This window comes from Paramisgurnus dabryanus, chromosome 6 (genome assembly GCF_030506205.2).
Source record: "Paramisgurnus dabryanus chromosome 6, PD_genome_1.1, whole genome shotgun sequence".
NCBI classification, from domain to species: domain Eukaryota; kingdom Metazoa; phylum Chordata; class Actinopteri; order Cypriniformes; family Cobitidae; genus Paramisgurnus; species Paramisgurnus dabryanus.
The window spans coordinates 24,895,267-24,921,860 of NC_133342.1; the positions used below are offsets into that span (position 1 = coordinate 24,895,267).

The following is a 26,594-nucleotide window of genomic DNA, read 5'->3' on the forward strand; positions in this document are numbered from 1 at the left end:
AGATCTTAAATTGACGACAACAGCGCTAAAAATTTGTATTGTTTTGTATACTTTTGTGCTTTAATTAAAAACATTAGAAACATGATTATATGAAGCATTGCACGCCATATATCCAGAGGGCATATCTTGCATGCAGTTTCTTCGTTTTAAAAGGACATATTGTTTGCAGGAGATTATCTGTCACCACCAGACTTACTGGCATTAGTCAAGCTACATTGGCCAATAATTGTAATGTCCCTCTCAGTACAGATTTGCAAAGTACCGTCCTGATTTTTTTAAATGTTAGACTGTCATGTGAATAGATTAATCTCCTACCTCAGCCTCAGGCAGAAGACGTTGGATATCTGATCCAGTTTCCTCAGGTGAACTTTTAAAACATTCCCAATCACAATCCTGATGAAGCTCTCTTCTCATTTTGACTTACTGAGAATTTTTAATACTTGACACACGTCATACAGGATTTAGAGGATTCCTATTATTTTCTAAATTGCAAGAAGAATAAAGTTATCCATTCACGTAAAGTAGTGGTTTGGGTTTTGATCACTGCCTAGATACATTTTCTAATATTAGAACGTTTGCTTGATTTGCTCCAGCTTCTCTGGTGATTCTTGAGCACATGGCCATATGCCGCCCAATAGGAATCCAGGATCACCTTTTCCCTTCTGTAGCAACAGTGAGTTTCCTGCCTCCATTCATTAATTATTTTGTGGTCTGCCTTGGTCACTGTGTTTGGCAAACTGCTCTGCTCAAACTGAATAAAGGGGAGGACTGGATGCCTTGAAAGAATACAAATTTATCAGCCACTTTCCTGCAGCTTGAACCATTTGCTTGACTGTAATGATGAAGATTTGTCTCAGAAGTCAGACTCAGAATGGACCTTTTTGTTTTTTTCTAAATGAACTACATAATAAAACGGCAGTACTTGGATAGCAGTTACATTAGGTGCTTTAGCCTAGTTATAATTATAATGAAAAGACGAAAACGCTTGTGACGTATTTTAGTTTTTCCTTTTTGGAGGGGTGTTTGGTGGTGTGAGGATGGCGAGCTGTGGTTGGGTATGCCAGTGCCACGTGTCTGTGCTACCACCTCTCTTCTTCACACAGAGGATGTCAGACTGAGACCCTATTGCGCCTGGTCAGTTGAAAAGTGGGGTGAGTGTTGCCCAGCGATGCCGGTCTGTGTTGTCGGACACTTTGAAATTGTTTATTCGATCGTAGTCTTTACAAAGAGTTGGCCAGCTTTGTAAAAAATACGGCACTTCGTTGATAAACGAGCATATGCGCATGGTTCGAAGGTGCGTATGCGCATGAATTAAGGTCGTAGGTTTTGCTGTTCAATACTGTACGTGATGTATATTGCAAGTATGTCTGAACAAAAGCAAATGTTTTCCAGCACATGGATTGTTGGAAAAGTATGGATTTCAAATTGCAAATATTTGCGAAATTGTGAATCATTCGACAGTCTTATGCTACAAAAACACACCACTTAACTGTATTTAGCAAATATTTGCCAACATTAATGCTACACAAATTTAGGAGTCAATGCATTGTTTTGGATATTCACATTTTTTAAAGGTAAGCAAAGTAGCTTGCATGCTGCTTTAGTTTGCGTTGTGCTTATGCTGCTCATAAATGCATTCGGCTATATTAATACCTAAACTGATCTAACAGGAAAACGTATGAACGTTAACGTATCAAAAAAGCAAAACAACCCCTAAACCCAGTGTCACTGGGCCGAAACCAGATTGTACTAAAATGTACGAATGACGTTGTACGATTTAGCCATCTCATAAAGTAGCTACGCACCGGTATCGAATGAGTACCCTGTATAAAGCACATGTGTGGTGCATCATCATGTAGATGATTTTTGTTTATTATATTGAAACCCTTCCAGTAAATCATATATGTATTTTGCTTGTAAAATACTGCTGTTTTTTTCCATCAGTCATCGCATTACTCTGGGAGGAGGAATGTTGAACGACCGGCTACCAGACAACACCAGTCGATAAACTCAAATACTTTATTCATTTTCCTGCACCTGATTGAGCATGTTGCCGACTCATTCCCTCTGTTCCATCATTTGGTTGAACCGTGGGCTCAAGTCAAGAAAAATCAGCTGTTTGGCTAACACCGGTCAGGTCTAAGCTACAACACTAAGCTTCCCACCGCATGGGCCCACACTGTAGGACATGCTTATAATCTCCAGTCAATAGTCCATAGCCTTTAACAAAACATCCCTCTGTCCAGTTTCATCCCGAGTCCAACACTCGTCTATCTAGGGTGACTTTCATTTTATACTCTGAAAATGGCTGCCGATGGCTTTCAGTACAGATCCATGTACGCCTACCATAAAGACTGGGAGGATGTTCTTGACCTTGAACCTGGGGATATTCTGACTGTCGAGAAGGTGACTCTAATGTCACGCGGTGTCAAGGAGGGAGACGAGGAGCACCCAGAGTGCCTTGGCTGGATCTTGGGTTATAATGAGCGAACAAAACAGAGAGGAGACTTTCCAGGGACGTACGTGCAGTATGTTGGAACTGTGAAAATGTCAGTGTCGTCCTCCCAGCCTCGTTCTCAGAGACCACTTCCTGCTGTTCCCAGACCTGAGCCAGCAGCCTCAGCACAGGGTAAGACACCAACTGTATTACCTTTATTAGATCTGTGTATTTATAATTGTCCTATGCAGGGACAACAAAATTATAATAGTCCAGGTCAATCTGCACAGATACTACACTTTATTTAATGTAATTTACAAATTTCAAGAGGAATTACAACAAACAAATACATAAAATCCACAACCAACAACATAAAATCAGCAATATAATCCAGTGCCATCCAATAGTCAAAGTAGGCCCTAGGATTTTCTTAACCTTTTCTATGTTAACCACAAGCATGTCGATGCAAATGTAGATTCACTATTAATCTGGCCATGCTTGTTAAATAAGACTTCAAATCTATCATAATTCATTTTTGTGGATTTTCCATCGTTAATTTTAAAGAGAAAATTTTGCTCTTGCCAAAGTCCCCCACCAGTAAGGCATTGAGTTGTCAGATATTTGTTTAAATGAGATTTCTCATGTTAAAATCAAGCATATGTTGATGTTTCCAGAAGGTAGTTATGCTTTTGCTGCTTCTCTTCTCTTCTGTTTCCAAGGTCATCTAGCAGCTCACTCTCTATGTAGATCCTACCCTTTACCCTCTCAAGATATCCTGTGTCTCCAAACCACTTCTGCGCCTTTATTTCTCTGGCTCTCTCCCCAAGCTCTCACTCCCTCTCTCTTTATGCCCTCCGGAAACAGTAAATTATAGTTTGTTTAGAGGCCTGGCAGTTCACCAGGCCAATCTGGAGAATGAAATTATGTATCAGGTAGGGCTTTTAGCTTCATCTGCACATTCCCCTTGCATCAGGTGATTTTTGCTTCAATGTCGTCTTTGTGTACCTTTTAAGGACAGGTAAATGTGTCCACCAGTCCGGTGCACAATAGGACGTTTATTGTCATATTTAACGTGTGACGACAAAAAAGAGAAAGCAAGAGAATATGTTTCTAGGACTTGACATATTTTAAAATGCTGATAGCTGATAACTAACAGCAAGGTCGTCAGTTTTATTCACAGGAAAGAAGTAAAAATTTAAGTTAAAATTGAATTTGGCTAACTTGCATATTTCTCTCAATGTTATCTGTAGAGGTAGGGAATTGACCTACATGCCTGCGGCATTTGCTTGTTGCTTAAAATGGATTTGCATGAGGATGGACTTTGGCATAGAAGAAAAAGAAAGTAGAAAGAAGAAAAACTCTACTGTTAACTCTATAATATTATTATTCAGAATCTACATGTAAGTGAATTACGCTATACGTTGTATTTACAACATATAAAATGTATGTTCCCATTGTTGGGTCAAATACATTAAAAGTTTCTTGGTTAATTTAACACAGGGGTTGGGGTTGTCCCTTTTTGACCCAATGCTGGTTTGAAAGTAACACTGCTATTTTTTAAAGAGTACACGTTTGAACCTGGCCTTTAGGCTGCATTGAGTCACATTATTTGATCATTTGCCAGGTCTAAGGTTTGATGAGTAAAGAGCCCAACTGTTTACATTAAAATGTGTCCTCATCTGAATTGCAAAAACTATTGACTTTTACTACTATTCTACTATTACTTTTTTTTACTGCTTGGCTTGAATCTTATTACTTATTTGTATTAACAAGTAGAAAATGCACCGATGTATTAATCCCCAGTATACAGGCATTAAAAAGACCGATATCGATAGGTATTTTATAAATAATCAACCGGGTTCAGTTCTTTTTTCTGTTTGTGATAAAGTCATACATACCTACACATAAATAACATTTTTAAAGGTGCCATAGAATGTAAAACTGTATTTACATTTGCATAGATAAACAAGTTCTGTTCATGGTAATGACACATCGTGAGCATCAAACGTTATATTTCTTTTCTTTTTATGTTAACCTCGTGCATGCAAAAGACCGCTGGAAAACAGGCTAATCTCAAAATAACACAGAGTGACGTTACATTACACATTAAATTTATTATAATGTTGTTACAATGCTATACAAACAAAGTTTTGACTGTTGAGTTAGTGTGCAAAGCTATTTTAGCATCTAGGCTAAAGTTTTACTATTGACATTCCAGTTAGGTCCATACTGAAAAACAAATAAATTTACCACGCAGAAACTTCCATGTCCAACCTCCAAGCATTTGGTTGTTACTCAAAATCTGTATCTTTGTTTGAAACAGGCTCAGACATATGTGACCTGTGCTGGCAAAATTAGTTGGAATGTGCACAGCCTAATTTTGAGCAACTGGCAAAAGAAAGTATAAATAACAATTTTGGACGAAATTAGGGCTGGAACGACGCGTCGACGTAGTCGATTACGTCGATTACGTAATTACGTCGATTTGCCGGAAATGCGTCGATGCGTCGCATTGTTTACGTTTTCAAATGAAGGCGGCTTCAGCTCCGACCGGATAATACAAGTGTTATACCAAACAGCCAGAACGTGATCAAAAGTGTGGGAATACTTTAAGCAGAGACCAAATAAAACACATACTGTGTAAAACTGAAATGGCATACCACAGCAGCGCAACATCTGTGCATGATCATCTTAAAAGAAAACAATCTGGAGCTCTCCGACCTCAGAATGACGCGACGGCAGCGTAAGTATTTGAATTTTTACAGTAAGTTTTTATACAACAATAGAATCAATGCAGGCATATATGGTGCTTAATACATCTGTGTTTACATCTTAGTTTAATACGAGTTGCGAGACGCCTGACAGACACGACATTGCATCGCGTCTGGGCAGTATGTTGAAACAGTAAATAAAGAGCGGGACAAGTTTAACTTTTTATATTAAGAAGTTATGAAATAATAAGTTACTGTGTTACACTGAGATAGGCATGTGCCCGCGTGCACTGAAAGCCAGCTGGCAGCGCGGAGTTCCCATAGCTTATTTTTTTGCTATGTGCGCAGATATTATAAAAGCTCGTCTCGTTAGGTATTCCTGACATGCGTTTATTTAAAGTAACAGCAGCGTAAACGCCGTTTATAAAATATTAGAAGATCATGCTAACTAAATTTGTATTTACCCGAGACTTAAGAAAAGTTAAATGTTAAAGTTGATGCTAAATGAGAATGCAGTAACGTTACTACTGATAGTAATAATATTAACAGTAATAATATAATGGTTACATTTTATAATAAGGGTTCATGAATCACAATGAACTTATTTTTACTTCAGTCTGAACTAATGCTGAGTAAATGCATGTACTAATCATAAACGAAGTGAAGAGTCATCATTAAGTACAACATGACATGTTTTTTAGTTAATGTATTATGATTTCATGTGAGTCATTTTGTAGTTAATGATGACTCTTCATTAGTTTATGATTAGCACTAGGGCTGGAACAATAAAGAGCAGGACATGTTTTTATATTAATAAGGAGTTATTATTCAGTTTGATTTATTTTTATTTTACTTCTTTAATATTAATATATTTTATTTGTTTAAGGTGAATAATGCCCCTTTTGCACTGTTTATGTTAGGCTGAATTAATGTTGGACTTGTTTTTATGTGATTTGTTATATTTTCCTTGGCACTGGCACTGTTTGTGTATTTGTTTAATTGAGAAAATGCTTCAATAAAATGTTGGCATTAATAGCAGATGTTACATTTATTATTTGTAAAAAAAAATCTTTATTTAGACTATTCGATTAATCGAAAAAATAATCGATAGACTAATCGGTTGAAAAAATAGTCGAAATTTGCAGCTCTAGACGAAATTGAGGTTTTCATAAAACTAAGTACATTAAGCCCTCGTCTAACTATCCCAGTGTCTACATATTCATTAAACATCTAAACTGTTCTTTATTTCTATGTTTTCTGAGAGATTCTAAGTTACAGTTTTACATTCTATGGCACCTTTAAAAATGTTATTTATGTGTAGGTATGTATGACTTTATCACAAAGTGCAGGACTTGCTTGATGGTAAATGAGTTATTAAGATTTGGGACCTGATTGATGTTAAAAAAATTTATGAGCAACAAAACATATTGAATTAATATATTGTATCAATGCTTTCTTTGGCACCTTTAAAACCTCACACTCTATGTTCAAAACACACCCCTTTTAAAATGTGCCTTGATAAACCTGATAGAAGAAAGATGTAATAGTCAAATTTAGTATATTAGTTGTCTACTAACTAAACCTGACTCCTACTGTCACCTACTGACAATCTATGGCCTGGATGTGGTACTTGATTTGTATCACTTTTTTCTCAGCTGGCAAGAAAATGTCAGTATAGATGTAACATTTTGGGCTGATTTAGTAAATTCCACATATGCAGGGACCTGCTCTATATTGCATTTTCTGTGCTATTTTGATAATAAAATATTTAATAAATAAACATGTAAAATGTGTCTAACAAGCTTTTCTACATAGTGTGAACTTGAACATCAGTGGCTATGTTTACATGCACAAAATTATGTCAATCTGACTGAATTCAATCCGATTAAAGGTTACGATAATACAGTTTACATGCACGCTATACATTGCAATCTGATGTTCATTTACATGTACATACTGTATAATCCGAACAAAAGGCCATGCAAGCGCACAGCCAGGGTTGCCAGATTCCCAAATCAAAATAATCCCAAAGGACATTCAAAACAGCCCAAAATCATTCCAATGACTATTCGCAGCTCCAAATAACTAATGAATAAAATCTTTTCATATTTAACCAGCAGAAAAAACAATTCATGGAAACATTAGCCCAAATCTAAATGCGATAAAAAGCAGAGGACTTGGCAACGCCACCAGCGCACAGCATCTCTCGTCGAGTTCACACTTTATCTCTGGTTAAATGTACAAAGTCAAGTTGGAGTTGGAGAAAGTTGTTCTTAAGAAGTTTTCAGATATAGACAATGAAAACACAAAAACACACTATGCTATTTTATTGTTTTATGTAGCCTATTGTTATGAAAGTACACATGAACGCTGCAGAATGTACAATGCGTGACCACATTACCATAATAATGGTTTCCATTGCCTTTCTATTGGATGTTTCTGTGACGAGAATAATGTGATGCGTAAATAAGAGGTAAATATAAGACGTGAACTTAAGCACAAAGTGCGCATGTACACAAGGTATTTTTGCATCCGATTAAGAAAATACAATTATGCAGGCATTCTTTGTTCACATGCCTACTTTTCTTCTGCTGATAAGATCACAGATCGAACTACACCACTCGAAAATTTGCATCTGATCGACCTCAATCATATTGATTAAGGTTTTGTTTACATGAAGGCTTTTCAATATGATTACAAACAGATTGTTTGGTTGCATGTATGTAGATAGTGATAGATTTAATCCCCCGTCTTACTTTCCTTTTTTGTTAAAGCTCACGTAACACACGCTGTTTCTGCATTTCTGATATTAATCTGGAGTACCTATGGAGTAGTATGACATCCTTTATATCTCTGAAGAGTCTTTAGTTTAATCAGATTTATAAAAGAAAGATTAGCTTTACCGAATCTTTCCGATAACGTACGAAAAAATGAAGAAGGAGGAGTTATAACACGGGAGGAGCGAGTACGAGTCATGCAACACTATACAACACTGTTTTAACTTATGATTCACTACATGTTCGTGTCATTTATATAATATACACGCGCCTATTTCCAACATAAGACAGAAGTCTTACTTACCGCGTGTAACTCGTCATGAAAATCCACCGCATCAAACACACACACGCAAAACTCCGCTGCTAATCCGGATAATAAACTATATCCATTGTTTCCATAAGGCTGGATGTCTTCTCCTTACATCCAAAAACACACTTCTTGTTGTGCCATTGTTGACTTTTGAAATTAAACAAAGCTGAGTGGCGTGATAAGATGTTAGCAAGCTCTAGCGTCTCCCGCTGACTGACGGCTGGGCGGGGTTTTCCAGGGGAAGTTTTCCGGCGGAAGCCCATATAAAGAAGTGATACGCATCGAAAACCCCTGAAACGTCAGTTAGAACCGTAATCGAAAAAAATTAGCCGAAACTTGTACGAACCCTGGCGAAGTGCATTCGGCACAGAAATACTCTGAAACACGCCCAACTGCATTTTTGACACTTTGCCTACGTTTAGCATGAGGAAACAACTCTATAACTGTGTTAATAAGTCAGAATGCTTGAAATACCATTAAACCCCCCCTTTAAGTGAGATGTTTATTTGTAAAAAAAAGTTTGAATAATATCTTGGCTCTTTAGACATGGCCTATTTAAAAATCTCTTGCATCAACTTGCATGCATTTCACAGATGGATTTTATTCCCTCCTAGATGCATTTAAGATTTAATTCACCAACAGAAATGGAGTACAAAATTGAACTTAGTTGTTTCACAGCCTGTGGCAAAAGTTCCCTCTCACTTTTTTTTCTCTCTCTTTCTTTTCCTGGCCTCAGTTTTACTGCTTGTTTAAGTGAACCATGGCTTAGCATTTCTACAGTCTCCGCCTGTTCCTCCTCCTCTGTTTCACAGACTCTTCTGATACAGTCTCCAGGCAGCTATAAACTATCCACTCGGTACAATTCTCAGAAAGAGAAGGCCCCTCGAATTTCCCCCAGCTCCTTACCCTGAACCTTTTTTTTTTCTTCACAGAATTAGTACAGAGCAAGTTATGGCCTCCCATCTGAGCAAGTATTAGTGTATGAATCTTTCCCATGGTGCACTGGCATGTGTTCAAATACTGGGTATATAGTCACTTAAAACTGTACAGCAGGTTTCTCTCAGCAGACTCGACATTTATTGTGACAGACAAAAAGATTGCGAAAGGAGTCCAGCTCAATTTTTCTTTTCTTTTTTGGTCAGACTTTATTATTAAGATGTATTACTTATTAAAAGACATACTTATTGCTGCTTCTAAAATACACTTAAGAATACATCTTTGCAGAAAAAAATGGTCCCTAGTAGCTGTCATTGGGGCCGTACCCTGTCAAAAAGTACAAATGTGTCACATAAAGAGGTTAGTAGTACATTAGATGTATATACTGTTACCAAAGAGTTTATAAAGTACATACCAGTACCAGATGTGTGCACATCTGTACCTAAATGTTACATATTAGGACTTTTTAAAGGGTATTGGCTCAGTGACAGCTTGGGACTTTTTTCTGAGAATTGTTTTTGCATATATGCAATATCTTGTAATTGATCAGAATGCAGTTTCAATCTTTTAGTGCACAAATCCTGTCAGGCCAGAAGCAGGCTATTCACAAATGAAAGCAACTTGAGCTATGCAAGACTCAAGCCTCTCGTAGTTGTAGCTTTAATGTTGTCGTGGTGTTTATTCATACTGTTTGCATTGCGTTAAGATGAAAACATGCCGAGAGCTTTAGAGCTCCAGTGAAAGGAAATGGGCTAGGCCTTAGGTTAGCCCTGAATGAGGTGCCCAGATTACTGAGCAGTACAAGGTAATGTGGGTGAAAAGTTTTCTTACATAATCATATTGACTGAATACAAAGGCATCATTTTCCGTTAGTAGAGCGTGACTGAATCTAGTGAGGCAACAAAAACATGCACAAAATTGCAAAGGAGTGTGGTTCAGCCTACCAAAATTGTATATGCAAGGATTAAATTGATACAGAACTGAACAAAAGTTGATAGTTTTTATTTACGGTGTATACATAAATGTGATAAATTAGCCTTGACCGTGGAGAAATCACGGTCCTGCTCCTATAAAGTGAAGCAAAGTTGTTGCTATAATCATATGATTAGTCGTCCCAGTTGTTGTTTTTTGCAGCCGGCCAAAATGCAGACTACCAAGATCACTGTTATTGGGTAATGATTAGTTGGTTCCCTCTCCAAAAACCAACAATGACTTCAGGGCCACAGCTGTTTTTCCTAAAAACAGTATTTTGCACAAAATCCCCTGCTGTTTGTTTATAAGCATTTGGATGTTGCATTTGGATCAGAAGCTATAGAGTTTTTGACATTTAAGTGACCTTGAGCTATGAGAAATGCGGTTAATAAATAAAACCTTTTACTTGCTATTATTAAGGTGTGTTAGGAAAGGAACACCCTGTGAGTGGTTTTTTTTTTTTTTACTTTTATCAGTTAACAAAGCATTTCTCCTACTGTTGCTAGCAGCTGTTTTTCTTAATTACATTGGCCCTCAAGTGCAATATAAAATAACTAGGGTTGGGCATAGATTAATCTAGATTAATCTCATACAAAATAAAAGTCATTTTTTGCATAATATATGAGTTTGTGCTATGTGTAAATTTTATGTATATATAAACACACACACACACACACACACACACACACACACACACACACACATATATAAGAAATGTTTTATTTATATATCCTTTTTAATTTAACTAAAATATGGAATATATAAAAATATAAATAAATATATATACACATGTAAATGTTTCTTAAATACATACATGAATGTGTGTGTATTTATGTATACAACACAATACACACAGTACAAACTCATGTGTTGTGCAAAAAATACTTTTATTTTGTATGAGATTAATTTAGATAAATTTTTAAGCCCAGATTATGCCCAGCACTAAAAATAACTGTATCTGTGGTTCAAACGTATTGTGAAAAAATATTTAGCTAAATTAAAATCTTTGACAGTCCAATGGTAAAATTTATAAATGCTTTGAAAGTACACTACCGGTCAAAAGTTTTGAATCGGTTCGCAACAATGTTTATGATGTTTTACAAATGCTTGAAATAACTTAAAATTACTTGTGTAATGTTTGTACTTTCGTTTTAGATTTTGTAAAATATACAACACATAGGGATGCTCCGATTGATCGGCCGCCAATCGGTATCTGCCGATAATGGCATTAAATGACTCGATCGGTACTCGCTAAATTTGCAGATCTCATGAACCGATCTTTCTGTTTACTTTTGTCATCATAGGGCTGCAATTAGAGGCCATTTTTACGCAGTGCGATCTCTCTCACGTCTTAAAGCTACAGTATCCTTATTCATCTCTCAATAAAATCAATCCCTGCCCTTGACTAAATAACTGTTATACTTTATACGAATGCGTGTATATTTAATTCATACAGTAAATACTGTGAAGTGTTTTATTTTCATTACTTTTAAGAGACAAACCTTTTAAAAAGTGATACTAAAATCTTTTTGCAGAAGAAATATTTGTTGTGCTTATTTATTTGATTCTCTATTAACACAATAATATACCTACTTACTGCAAGTAATATAACAAAGGCAACATCTGTGGTATTACTTTATCTAGAAAAAATGTAACAGTTACAGTCATCAAAGAGCTTGCATATCAGCTAAAAAAAACGGTATCAGAATCGGTATCGGCCGATCATGAAGATAACAAATCTGTATCGGCTACAAAAATCCTGATCGGAGCATCCCTAATAACAAATAAATTAATAAACTACAAATTTATATATAAAAAAATGTACATTGACTTTACTGATGGTTATGGACAAATATCATATAATTTAAAGGTGCAATGTGGTACTTTTGGTGGCATCTAGTGGTGAGATTGTGAATTGCAACCAACAGCTCAGTCAACAGCTCATCCCTCCTTTTAGTGCTATGGTAGCCGCCACAGGACAAACACGACTTGGACAACGTAGTAACGTAAAGGGATCTAAAGAACAGTTTCTCCATTTAGGGCTTCTGTAGAAACATGATGCGACTTCCATGCAAGGGAAACCGTGGTTTATGTAGATAAAAACGGCTCATTTTAATGGTAATAAAAACAATACAGTTCATTATGTAAGGTCTTTATACACCACTGATAATATAGTTATGTATTTTATATTGCATTTCCGTCAGTACACTGCAAAAAAATGATGTGTTAATTTTTTACACATTGTGGGTGTTATGCCATTTAAGGCGTTATTTCATATTAAAATAAATGAAAGGGACAACACAAGTTGTGTTAAAAACAGTGATGGGATTTTGCAAGCTGCAGCCGTAACAGGGATGATTTTTGGTGTGGTGGGCCGCTCTGGCAGAATGAATGTAGCAGAAACACAATAGATGTGAATTACTTAAATATTCTTTAAAATTCATCTCAGGGTAAAATCTCAAGAAGTTGCTTATTAAAATGCCATGAGTACGATTTAGCAAATTACAGACAAAGTGTGACTACACTAAAAAAATAAAATATAACAGTTTTGATTAACTTCGGATGCTGTTAGTCACAATATAATGCCTATAGTTCATTTTTTTGTTATTCTATAGTTTGGATGAGTTCACAATTATTCCATAATGTGGAACAAAAATAAAATAAAGAATGCAAGGGACTCCAAACATTTGACCGGCAGTGTATATTGTCATTGTAAAGCAGGATGACCTAAAATCTTAAATCTTACTGAAATCGAATAATGATTAACATGAATTTGTGTCAGGTGTCCATGGCATGTTTAATGCACTCAGTAAGGAAAAAGATTGAGGCGGAAGAGACGTCCGTAAGAGGGAAAAGCAAGCAAAGTTCCATGCTTAACGTGCAGTGGAAAACTGGAATGTGCTGACATGGCACTTCGTCTGAACTCCAAAATTAATAATCAGACGTGGTTTAGCCTTGCACTGCCAGGAGGAGAAGGCAGCCAAGCTCTGGCCTCTTTGTGGTGGGCCTGAAAAGGAGGGCCTGGCCCACGGCCAGTTGGGTTTTGCTTGTTCAGGATTTTTGATTAAATCGTTTATTGTGCTCTGCTCACGCAAAGGGCCATGGCAGCTCTCTCTCTCCTAAAGGACTTGGAATAAGACAGGAGGAAATGGAGGCTTTTTCCTCTAGTAAAAAATAAGCTATTTTTTAGTTTGTTTGTGTGGTTTAGTTTACCTCTCACCATTTAGTATTATTAATGCGGTTTTATATTACACAACTACCTGCAAATTTCTATTATTTAAAAACTTTTAAAAGAGTGTAGTTAATGTTGTTTCTAGTTAGTTAGTTGTTTATGCTGGTCATTAATCTGTGTCTATAAACAGTTTTAGGTTTTATTCATTTCATGCAATATTTTTCCTAAAATGACAAGTAAGGTGAATATAAAAACTGTAACATTCAATTACTTTATACATCACAAAGCCGTCAGTCTTAGTGGAGAGAAAGAAACGTGGCCTGCATTGAGTTTACAACTGGCTCTAAAATCCGAGGTGCAAAAATACCCAGATTGTATAGAAGAGCTTCTCATTATATCACATCAACAGCCTCCTCCGCTAGACAGTTGCTGCTTTTGGCAGCTTTAGTAGTCCACAAAGGACTGCACATTTAGCTCCGTATTTAAAAAAGGTAACAGGCAAGTCCAATTTAAAACATTGGCCTCTGGTCAGTGAGCCACAGCAGTAGGTGGAGAAGGCTGAAGTGCTCATAAGAACAATTCAAAAATCACAAGCAGAAAAGGTTTGAAAGTGACAAAAACAGTTCTGTTTGTGACTTGTGATAATATATGTAACCCAGTAATGCAATAATTTTTTTTAATGGTGCACAGTTTGCACAGCTCAAAATGTGTGCACATTACAAACAGACATGAAAATAAATATTATAGAGCATTCACAGTCTTGGCACTCCCACTTACATTTTTAACAATCTGTGCCCCCTTCCTTGTCAAATACTTATCAGTTAATTAAATGTAGGGCTGCAAAACGATTAATCTCGACTAATCGTTTGCAGAATAAAAGTTTTTGTTTACATCATATATGTGTGTGTGTACTCTGTATAATAATAATTATATATATATATATATATATATATATATATATATATATATATATATATATATATATATATATATATATATATATATATAGGTAATTGCACAGAAAATGGACAGATAGCATAACATAATACTCGATAGCATAAGCAGGTAAATTTGCTGCGGCTATGAATCAACATTATAGTTACTAATGTAACGTTTAGAACAGGGTGTTAAGTTAAGCCAAAGATGGCTGCTTCCCTGGGTTGAAAAACCCCCTAGGAGAAAAAAACGGACTTTTTTGCCGGGCGAAAAAAGTCCTAAAACGGAAAAACCATTGGGAGATATAATATACACACATGTAAACTGATAAGGAGATTAAGCGGGTTCTGCCGGTGGTCGTTGGTTAGGCATCAGCTGGGCATCACGTTGCAGGACAGCCAGTAGACCAGAGGTGTGATGACCTTCACATTTACCGGTTTGTCTCATTGTCCTCGTGGTCGAGGACGAGACAGGGAGAGAGAAACAAAGTCCTATTAGTGTAGCGGGCATTCACATGTAATGCAAGTGTCACACAGTTATGTGGTTTAAATCAGCTTGGTTCCAGACAGGCTAACTATTGCGACATAAGTATGTTTCCCACAGTTGACGATTTAGCAAACTGGGGGCCCAAAGCAAAGGTATCTATGGGTTCCCATCCAATCTTTAAAAGAAAATGAAACATGCCGACCCGTTGGACTAAGGCCAGAAGCCCCACTGTCATCGTTAATGCAGGTTCAGTGGCAAACGGGTCTGTATGGCATACTATTCACAAGACCACAAGAAAGCGCCAAAATTCACACAGATGAAAGTATATTTTTAAAAAATGTGTATATACATTTTTATATTTATATATAATTTATATTATATATAATTATAAAAGCTTAATATATAAATATTTTTTTTCTTAAAATTATACATGCACGTGTGTGTGTGTGCGTGTGTTTTTATATATACATAATTATTATACACAGTACACACAATATATGATGTAAACAAAAACTTTTATTCTGCAAACGATTAGTCGCGATTAATCGTTTGGCAGCTCTAAAATAATGACATGTTGTCAGAAGTTATATCTCAAAATGGCATTCATATTTATTTATGTTCTGTTTAATAACCGTTAACCGCTGCCTAATTGTGCTATTAATGCATTTGCACAACAACTGCGTTATGTTATAATATGGATGTAATTGTAATAGATGTAATAAATGGATGTAATTGTAAATGCATAAAGTAAGGGGTGCACAGATAAATGCCGATAAACACTATTAATGCGTGGCTGATAACTATTCTGGATCGCACAGCCGATATTATTCAAAGCTATTTAATGTACTTTGATCAGTAACTCTTTATCGATCTGAAATTACTGTTAGTTAGAGTCATTTATAACGTCAAACATAATCATTACATAATATTCTTTATTATCATGATAATACCTGAAAAGTAGGGCTCTCAAAAAGATTAATTGCATACAAAAATATATATGATATAAAATATATTACATATTACAGTGCATACATATATATTATGCAAAAACAAACTTTTATTTTGTATGCGATTAATCACGATTAATCTTTTGACAGCCCTACTGAAAAGGTACAGCAATATAAAAATATCCTTAAGCCATTACCTGGAGCTGCGTGTGTATGGTTCTTCGTCTACAGGGCATATTGAGTTTCTGCACGAGAGCGCCCTCTGGCTTTTGGATGTAGTGGCATTTCACCGTAATTCATTAAGAAGCATAGCAAGCATAATCGGCCGATATATCAGTGCACCCCTACATAAAGTATATAAACAATGAAAATTGCAAAAAAAAAGTCACGTTATTGCACATATAAGGCCTATTTACTGTATAAGGAGTATAAAAATGACATCAAATGTTTGCTTTTACCCTGTTTTTTTTGTACGAATTTTAATGACCATTCAATCATTTTAAAATAATTGTATCTCTTTATTCATAAATTATGTACTGTTTTTCTTATCGTTTTAGCTGTTCCAGACCCAGACTTGACCAAACAGTGTACACAGCCGGAAACCGTTCCTCCTGATCTTGTTAAGTTGGTTGAAGCAATTGAGCTGACAGGTAACACTTTCATTCAGTCACTAACCATCATGTTGAGGGCTTTATTGTTTGCATTTTTTTTTTCTCAAAGTACCTGACACGCGACTCCAGTGAGAGCAAAATCCCTGCTGAGAGCCTTCAGCCTCAAGCAGAAATGAAAATATAACAATTACACTTTGCATGCCTCTATTTAATAGATTATTTCCACATTGCAAATAATATCGAAAGCCAAGGAGGTGTGAAATGTTTCTTATTACACCATATGGCAGTTATTACCATCCAGATTTTCTCATTCTCTATGGGCTGTCCCTCTTTCGCACTTCTGAGTGCGAGACGGAGTGACGCTTGCGCTGTCTGGCTTAATTGAAGCCTTCGCCTCACTTCTCCACTAAACACAGCTCAACAGTCCTGGTACAGAGGGCTGGAGCTTTTTCCCAGTTCTTCAGATAGCGTGACTGGATGTATTTATATCTTCAAGCTTTTACATTTAATGTTTAGATATGACTCCGCTAATCCAAGTCGACATGGAAGGTCTTTTTTTGAGATATAAACTAACGTCTGGATTTTCTGCTAGGTCTGGACTCTAAGATACTGTACAGGACGTCCTGTTCCTCAGTCTCTGACAGTCAAAGACAGAGTGTTGCCGGTGAGTTAAATTGTTGTTGACATGCTTTTCCATGCAGCTATGCACTTCCTGTGCTAGAGAAACAAGACTTTATTCACATATTTGGTAACATGTGAAGCATTAGGGCTTAAATATTTTTATTGCTGTTGCAATTTTAGTGTTTTTGTATGTTCTTCATGGCACCTTTAAGCTTTTCTGTTCCCATTATTGCTTAAATTATCATTTTATCTCTCATTGACACTCATTAACAAGTTCAAGTCTGTTTTATTGTCAATTCTGAAACATGTGCAGCACATACAAAGAATTGAAATTGCGTTACTATCAAGCCCTACACTCTAAAAAACAAACGGTGCTATATAGCACCAAAACAGTTGCTTTGGATCGTAACGATAGAAGAACCATTTTTAGTGCCATATAGCACCGGTGAAGAACCAGTGAAGCACCAGTGAAGCACCAGTGAAGCACCTGTGTAGAACCATATAGTGCTATGTAGAACCATATGTGGTGCTATATGGCCCCTATATGGTTCTACACTGGTGCTTCACTGGTGCTTCACTGGTGCTTCACTGGTTCTTCACCGGTGCTATATGGCACTTAAATGGTTCTTCTATCGTTACGATCCAAAGCAATTGTTTTGGTGCTATATAGCACCGTTTGTTTTTTTAGAGTGTAGGTGTAAACAGATACACAGTAAACACTATAAAAATAAACACTAATAGGAGAGTTTAAACAATTAGCTAAAAATAGTCAATATTTGTAAATAAAAAAATTAAATATAATATAAAATTCAAGGTACAAGTCACATCTTTTACAGTGTTTGCATGGCCAGGCTAATAACTTTTAAAATCCCACTATGTGACTATTTCCAAAAATATACAGTCAGTTCCAAAGGCCCAAAATTTTAATTACAAATTAACAGTTTAAGTGCTAATTATTTCTTTTGCACACTCGGTGGGTTCAATTCCCAAGGAGCACACATACTAATAAAACATATACCTTGTATACATTTGGATAAGAGTGTCTGCCAAAAGCATAAATGTACAAAAATTAACAAAACATTTTACAATACAAGGTTTATAACTGTAATGCGTATAAAAAGCCAAATTTTGACTTCAAAATTCATAAGTTGTGTTCATCTGTTAAGATTTATTTGTTGGACAAAACATTTAAGTGTCATAAACTTTTGTTGAACACCAGAGGTGGGTAGAGTACCCAAAATCTGTACTCAAGTAAAAGTACAAGTACTTATGCAAAAATGTACTCAAGTAAAAGTAAAAGTATCAATCTAATTATTTACTTGAGTAAGAGTAAAAAAGTATTAGATGAAAAAACTACTCAAGTAGTTAGTTACTCGTTACTTCCGATCTGATAAAGAAGTAGCGCAAAAGCACTGAATTTCAGACTACTTGGAGGGTTTTCACAAATCTCTCCTTAAAAGTCTCATTGTTCTGCTTATATACAAGTAAAGCAGCCTTTCTCAGTCCTGCAATGGGACATTAACATCACATAACGTGTCATTTGAGAAAAAATCTCAAACACACACACACACACAGATGTTTTTCTGACGGTTAACTTTGTATTTATTTTCATGTTCACAACAAAAACTTGTCAGCATCTGCCTTTAAACATGCAAACAGTAAACAAAAAAGGACCTGTGTGTCTGTTTGTTATCATTGTTTATATGAATAGGTTATTTTCATTGCCATTAAAGTGCAATCACTGAACATAAACACGAGCAAATCAACTCTACATTTATTATAATATATAATACATGTTTCTTTAAAATCAAACTTTATTCTTTTATTTTTATTCATTCATGCTTTTAGAAGGATTTAAATAAAATACAATCCTGTTTATTTGAATGTATTTTCTACACATTAGTTAGGTGTCAGGATTTGTGTACAAATGCAAGACGTCCTTACATTTTGGTGTTCAGTGGGGAAATTACACGGAAATGTGCAGATGAACGTGCTGTTTGTATGGTTTAACTTACACTAGGTTTTGTCATCGCTTGCACAAGAGTGCATATGGCAAAAAAAACTCGGACAGTGTGTGAAATGACCATTAATAGTGTTCAAATAGACATTACTGTGACACTTACTTCAGGTTGGATCTTTAATTCCTGTACGCTGAGATGTCAGCTCGTATACTGAACAAAGCATGCATCGCATTATGAAACTATTCTTTTTGACCTCTTGGAGTGAAAACATAGACCGAACTTGAAGCCGCCATGCATGATCTGCCTCCGATATCTCGCAATGCACACGCGCCCTCATCTGCTTCTCCTGTCATCTACGCGCGGTTGCGCGCGCTAAAGGGTGACCGCGCGGTCGCGCGCACTACACGCAGCCTGTCACGCGAAACTTTCGAACACGCCCTATAAACTTTTTTAAAAATATATGTTCATTAATTATTACCATTTGAAAGTAGCGCAGTAACGCCGCCGAATGTAGCGAAGTAAAAGTAAAGTTTTTTCACTAGAAATGTACTTGAGTAAGAGTAAAAAGTACCCATCATTAAATTTACTCTAAAAGTACTAGTTACCCAAAAAATTTACTCAAGTACATGTAACGAAGTAAATGTAATTCGTTACTACCCACCTCTGTTGAACACAGAGCTTATTTTCTGCGATAATCCAAAAGTCCATGGAAAAAATGAATGGGCTTTTTTGCGAGGGAATCAGTATCCCGCCAACGTCAGGTAAGCCTACAAAAATAGGCCATCTTTGCGGCACTCCACTAACATAAAATGTATTAGTACTTGGTACACTTGCCATGCATTTTGAAAGTTTCAAAGAGTATTTGGTGTATCTCAATAGGAGCTAGGGCTGTCACTTTTTATTTGATATTCGAATATGCATTCGAACATGACGTGAAATATCCGCATTCGAACTTTAAATAAACCATCCGGTTTTTAAAATGACATGTTTAGCGCATTTTTCACCTCGTAATGGGAAGGAGGCTGAGAGTGAGACCGACGACGGCAACTGTGCGCAAGCGAGGGAATCAAATTGGACCAAAATGAACCTAATATGCATGTCAAGATAGAATTATAGTTTGTATATAAAATGACATATTGTTTATAGTGTTAAATATTATAGCAGAATAAAAAGCTTGTGTTAATACGTCCGCATTATGAAATTAGCATGTATGAAGAAAATTTAATAATTTTTACAACGCAATGTAAACTTTATATTACACAACAACAACAGCATTTGTCTTGTAAACGGATTTTAAATGATCATGTGCTGACTGTCGCGCGTCACATAGACGACAGAGTCAAGTGAGAGCTGCTTTACTCAGCAGTAAGTTTAATTTAATCTCAAGTATCAAAGGGTTTGTGTGCTCTCTATCATTAAAAACGGGCAAGGAAACAGCACGCGCGGGGTTAATGTACTTGTCAATGACGGCTCACAAACCCGCGGGATAGGCTATGTATCGGTGCTTGTTGTCAATGAGATTTCTTCTCACAAACACGCTCGCGTAATATGTGTGCTTGTCAATGACGGTAAATCTTTCTGCCGAAATCTGCGGGCGTGAAATCCGTTTGGGCTTGGCTATATGCCTTACTCATGCTGCTGTTTAAGTTGTCACGTTATTGTTTGTTACTGTTCTGAATAAGTTTGTTATTCATAAGTTGATAACCTGTTTCAAACATTAAGTAAAAAAAGTAATCCAGACAGCCCTGTTTATGACTGGCACTGTTAATAATTTTGTGATTGAATCTCCATTAGGGTTTTTTTATGCGCGGGGGGGTTGGGGGGCTAGATTATCGAATATATTCGGATACATTGCATGATATTCGAAATCCGTTCGAATTTGAATTTTCTCAAAAGTGACAGCCCTAATAGGAGCTAAGAAACAGATATAGACGGTTTCATCGGACACATGTGCTGTGATGCGATACGCGTCTGGTCCGAACTTTACTTCCGGTTTCAGTTTTTTTATGCTCTGACTAGTTGCTAAACTGAACTCTTGAACAAATACCTCGTCGAAAATAACAAATGTTTTGGTTTCCTAGGTAATCTATGTGTTGTTTATTTTGCTTTTTATATAAATAAACTATATTTAAAGTACTTTGTTGTTATTTATTTTGGTTCACACCAGACCTGTTTGAGGCATCAAATTCGCGTCTACTGCGCAAAATTGGACGCTTGAACATTTTGAGTGTCCTCGCTTCCAGTGTTGGGGAAAGTTACTTTTAAAAGTAATGCATTACAATATTAAGTTACTCCCAAATAAAGTAACTAATTGCGTTACTTAGTTACTTTTCATGGAAAGTAATGCTTGCATTACTTTTTAGTTACTTTTGCGTTACTTTTTCTTGGCTAATGCTTGATCTCTTTCAGGCCTTGCAGGTGTTTTTTTTTACTGAAAAGTTCTGCAATCAGAAATTGCATATTTCATCCCAAAACTGTCAAGCTCTGGCCTGCAATCTTAGTTTCTGACTCAAACTGTTCCCACACAGGTGTGTTTGCATAATGTGACTACGTTTAGTTTAATTCAGTTCATAATTTTTTTATTGAATGAATTAAACTAAAAAGTAACTTGCGTTACTATTTTGAAAAAGTAACTCAAATATTAATATGTAAATTTAAAAAGTAATGCGTTACTTTACTCGTTACTTCAGAAAGTAATATTATTACGTAATGCACGTTACTTGTAATGCGTTACTCCCAACACTGCTCGCTTCATTCGCACGTGAAATTCTAGTCATTGAGACATTCACGCAGAAATTCGCTTCGTGGGAGGGGCTTCTGCGACTCCGCTCGCTTCCTGTAATCACGTCACTACTAGAGCAGGCTCCTGATTGGTTAACGTGGCATTTTTCCGCCATAGTACCGATTTTTCAATTTGCGTGTTTCCCGCGTCTACCGCGCTAAACGCCTCATTCACTCTGTGAGACCTACAGACGCGCGTCAACGTGTCTTTACATTGACTTAACATTGAAATCACTCGCGCTTGACGCCTCTACCGCGGCTCATGTGAACGCAGCATTAGCAGAGTTTACCAGAAGTTAAGTGTTGACCATGAGCGCCGCTTGTTTATGTTGTTACTGCTGAAACCGTCTGTAATGTCTTCAGAAATAATGCAGAATAGTTCAGTTTTTAACAGGTTAAACTTGGTGTTTAAATCCCAGATTTTAAATGGTCTCAGCGGTCTTTTGATACCAAGTCTATATAAATCTCTAAAAGTATAACAACAGCAGTTCCATGACAAAGTAAAACACAGTTAACCGTTAAATAAAGTTATCCAGTGCTTACTTATTTGGTTACCATAAATACCATCCTATTTCTCTGTTCGTATTGTTGTTTTTTCTGGTGCAACTAAGTCATTTTCCAGAGCCTGTTTGAAAGGGATGTATTGGAAAAGATAAAACATGCATGTCAAGCAGTTTTCACACTGAGGGAGAGACAGTGACTGTATGAGATGTCGGTCGTGATGTGACTGGTGATTTGTCCCTGTGCAGAACTGCAGGAGCTGGACGTGGGACAGTGGGACGTTCATGCGCTCTCGGAAGCTCTCGTACAATACCTGCGGGGACTTCCTGCCCCCATCATCCCTCCCTCTGTTTATACAGACCTTCAGACAGCAGTGCAAGTAGAATCGGGTAAGTGCCACTTTGTTTTCGCTCATCTCTGAATGTCTGCAGAAAATGAACGAACGGCGTCTATAGAAAGCTGACGCGTGCGGTCCAAGAAAACGTTCACTTTTTTCCTTTGCTTTTGCCTGAACGTCTTACGAGATGCACCGTGGGGGTTTCTTTCATAAACAGATGTTCCTTCAATGAGGAGACGAGAGCAGCTGTTGCAAGCACTGGAGAACCCTGCAGTTTCACTACAGAACCTCCTGACGCTCCATTATTTACTTAAGCATCTGGAGAAGGTCTCTCAGTGTGCCGAGCAGAACGGTCTGGACATTCACACACTCGCCCAAACCTTTGGCCCTCTCCTGATCAGGGGTCCTGTGAGCGGGTTAGCGTGCTGTATTGTTGTTTTTTTGTGCTGAATCCACAATGTATATACATCCAAACATGAGCACGCATGTAAACCTTCTTCGATACGGTGTGTTTGATTTATAGGTCCGAGGAAGATGAGGAGTTTCCTGCAGTTGTCATTGAGAAACTTCTTTTGGAGAGAATTTGGGAACAAGAGCCAACACCTCCTGGTAAATCACTTGTGTGATTTTGCAATAGTATTTTACTTTTTATTTATTAATTAAACCTTAGTTCATGCCGTTTTTTGTTAGATAAAAGTCCTGCGCATCTAATAAGCTTCTCTAATAAGGGCTCAGTAAGGTGTTAGCAAGACACATTCGTCTCTCGAATTAGGTGCGACCCCAAACATTTTTGTATATAAAGTCCTGGTAATTTTAGCTGCCTCAATAAACTGCCTGTTATTACAGTTTTACTCGTTACATTTTAAGTTTATTTGCCTGTATAGCTTTCATTCAGTGTGTTTACTATAAACGTGTGTCTCATTTGTTTATACACACTGAGGAATGTCTCAAAATGTGTAATCGACCTAAAACAAATCAAGCTATGACTGTAAACTACCGGTAAAGTAAAACTGTGCTGTGGGAAAATATTTATGAACTGGAAATTCCTCCGTCAGTTTATTAAACTTTTGAGTACTGTAGGTTATTATTCTGTGCACTTCTTTCGAAAGGCATTACAGAAACAATAACTTGTAGGTTAAACACGACTGAAGACGTTAAAAGCTTATGATGTTGCCAAAAGATGGTAACAGAGAGGAAAAGCAGGTTGCTTTAGGCAGACCGTCCCTATAATTTATCATGATGTGGTTCTTTGGTGATGCGCCTAAAATTCTTGGAAACATATTTTGTTGGCTCTAGTCATGGAGCGATAAATAAAGGGTCTATTTATTTTAATCGTAAATATGTTATTTGCCTTGTTTATACAGCTCTCCCTCCTAAACCTCCCAAAGCCAAGATCATGGCATCCAATGGAAACGGCTTATTGAGTGAAGCTGAATGGTACTGGGGAGACATTTCCAGGTAAGTCATAACCATGATGACAAATTAATTTTCGTAACTGACGGATCTCTTACTGATGTGATTTGGCTTGATTTGATGTTTTAGAGAGGAGGTGAATGACAAAATGAGAGACACAGCTGATGGTACGTTTTTGGTGCGGGACGCATCAAGCAGAGTTCAAGGAGAGTACACCTTGACCCTCAGGTGAGCGACCCAGCAGGAAAAACTATATTAGTTTGATATCAGTTGGAGATGAGTAGATGTGCTCGTCCATCGTTTGGTTTTATTTGCATCTTTACTTTGTGCACAAATGTGATCAAAGCCCTGACTTGTTTATTCCAGGAAAGGAGGAAATAACAAACTGATCAAGGTTTTTCACCGTGGGGGGAAGTATGGCTTTTCAGAACCTCTTACATTTCTCTCTGTGATGGAGCTGATCAACCACTACCGTCACGAGTCACTGACTCAGTACAATGCCAAGCTGGACACTCGCCTGCTCTTCCCTGTGTCTAAATATCAGCAGGTGCCACGTCTCTACTCTTCACACATCTCGAAAATGATCAGACTGATGATTTCTTTTTTTTACAGGCATCGTATTAATAACTGTCTATTTAGGAAAGTTTCAAATAGGGCTGGGTGGTATCACAGTACATCCTGATGACAGATTTATTATGTGTTACTTTTATACGAAACAGCTTTGACAATGATAGGTTATTTTTTACTGAATAGTGTTATCTTTATCATTAATTTATAATTAAATCATTAATTTCCAAAAACAAAAAGATAACAATGAAACTATATATGAAGAGTTTGGTTTCAAAACACAATAAATCCATTTTTACGAATTTCAGTAAAAACGTGTTTTCTATACCAAGAAAGACAAAATTAAAACCCCTATTTTTTGTAACAAACTTTCACATAGCATCTTTAGGTTATAAAAACAAACAAAATCAAATCCATAATTTGATTTTCAAAGATTTATTATACAAACAGATTATTTTTTCCATCTATTGAATCAATATATAAATGTGCATTCATCTTTGCCATGTTATATTTATTTAGTTGACTAGTGGTATACATTTATATAAAAAAAAACATTAATGGCATTAATCAAAAACTTACTTTGTCATATTAATACGGTGTCGTTGCTGCAGTTATACTTGGGACGTCGTTGTTTAACTTTTTTCACAGCGATCAGCTGTAAAATGTTTTAGTCCTGCTCGATTTTCGTTGGCTTCACGTAAAATAATGGAAAGTTTTTAATAAGATCCCCTGGGGTCAAAGTGTTAGCATGAAAGAAGCTTGATGCTGTCGTGTGAGAACAAGCAATTTTCCAGCATTTTTCCATCTCCTGAGTGCCTCTCGCATAAATGATTCGATTTTGATGGCTTAAGTTTCTTTCCCGTCACAGAAAACAACCACAGGTTTATCAATGCCATCAAAAGTATTATTTTGTTTTTGTTTGTTTGTTGATCCAGAAGTACAAGATGAGGAAAAATAGGATTCCGTGTGTATTCTGCGCCGCCATTGTTGTTTACAATGCATGGAATGCTGTGATAGATTGAGCGGATTTATTGCATTCTGCCGAAAAGGAGGACTGGCGTTTATTGCGTTTATATTATACAATACTGATTTTGGCAGTAACTTTTTTTTTTAAATGGCGTTTATTGCCTTTTGGAACCAAACTCTTCATTTATTACCTTTTATTTATTTTACTGCAGTATAAAAGATGGGCAGTACTATATGGTTTTCTAACCATGCTTCCCTTGAGTGTCCATCAAAGGTAAAAATCATGATATACTGTATACAGCAGTGGTCTCCAACATGGTGCCCGCACGGAGTCTGTGAGTTGCCCCCCAAAGCACATTCTATTAAGTGCCTCAATATTAATATATATTTATTACACATTATTTATATTCACTTGTCTTGGCGTCTTTTATGTATGTTTACATTTTAAACAATTATAAAACATATCAACAAGTAAAATAAAATAAAATTAACAAGTAAAACAAAATCGTTTTTGTGTAGACTATATAAAAAAGTAGCCCCCCAGATTGTTTTATCCATTGTGGTAGCCCTAGCTCACAAAAAGGTTGAAGACCCCTGGTATACAGTATATCATAATAAATTCAAATATATGATCAACTGTGAGCCTGCCTGTAAAAAACCCAGTTCAATTTTTTTGTTATTTGCTGTTTTCTATATAAATAAATTTTTTCGTAGTATAAAAATAATTATGTGAAAATATAATTTTGATATCTTTAATATTGACTGAGTAAGATCATGTCCAGATTGAAATTAAAGTGAAATGAAACTTTGATGCTGCTAATCTCATTATTAGATGAGACTTTAGGGGTCACACATTAAAAAAAATTGATTATAGTCATACCACCCACCCCTAGTATCCAAATCCTGTACAAGATTTTTAAAGGCATCTTCTGTGCTTTGCAGGATCATATGGTGAAAGAGGACAGTATTGAGGCGGTAGGTGAGCAACTGAGGGTCTATAACAGGCAGTATGAGGAGAAAAATCATGAGTATGACGCACTGTATGAAAAATATACACGCACATCGCAAGTAGGCCGCTTTTAATGTTTTCACTTTTTATTAAGAAAATTCAGATCTAATGAACAGAATCTCCAACAATAATGGTTTATTCAA

General features: G+C 36.5%; 1 protein-coding gene across 2 annotated transcripts in view; it reads left to right on the forward strand.

Annotated features, from left to right (window-relative positions):
- The window catches only part of pik3r2 (phosphoinositide-3-kinase, regulatory subunit 2 (beta)), a 37,780-nt gene that overhangs the window by 841 nt on the left and 10,345 nt on the right, over window positions 1-26,594 (forward strand). Inside the window, exons 1-11 of one of the 2 annotated variants that reach the window (XM_065276307.2) lie at window positions 720-1,151; window positions 1,945-2,629; window positions 16,242-16,334; window positions 16,888-16,959; window positions 22,408-22,548; window positions 22,714-22,912; window positions 23,020-23,105; window positions 23,861-23,954; window positions 24,039-24,137; window positions 24,276-24,456; window positions 26,385-26,510. In XM_065276307.2, coding sequence (XP_065132379.1) covers window positions 2,305-2,629; window positions 16,242-16,334; window positions 16,888-16,959; window positions 22,408-22,548; window positions 22,714-22,912; window positions 23,020-23,105; window positions 23,861-23,954; window positions 24,039-24,137; window positions 24,276-24,456; window positions 26,385-26,510 — 1,416 coding nt within the window. In that variant the 5' untranslated portion in view covers window positions 720-1,151; window positions 1,945-2,304. Of the gene's footprint in view, window positions 1-719; window positions 1,152-1,944; window positions 2,630-16,241; window positions 16,335-16,887; window positions 16,960-22,407; window positions 22,549-22,713; window positions 22,913-23,019; window positions 23,106-23,860; window positions 23,955-24,038; window positions 24,138-24,275; window positions 24,457-26,384; window positions 26,511-26,594 lie in introns of those variants that run through there. The other variant, XM_065276306.2, reaches the window with a different exon arrangement.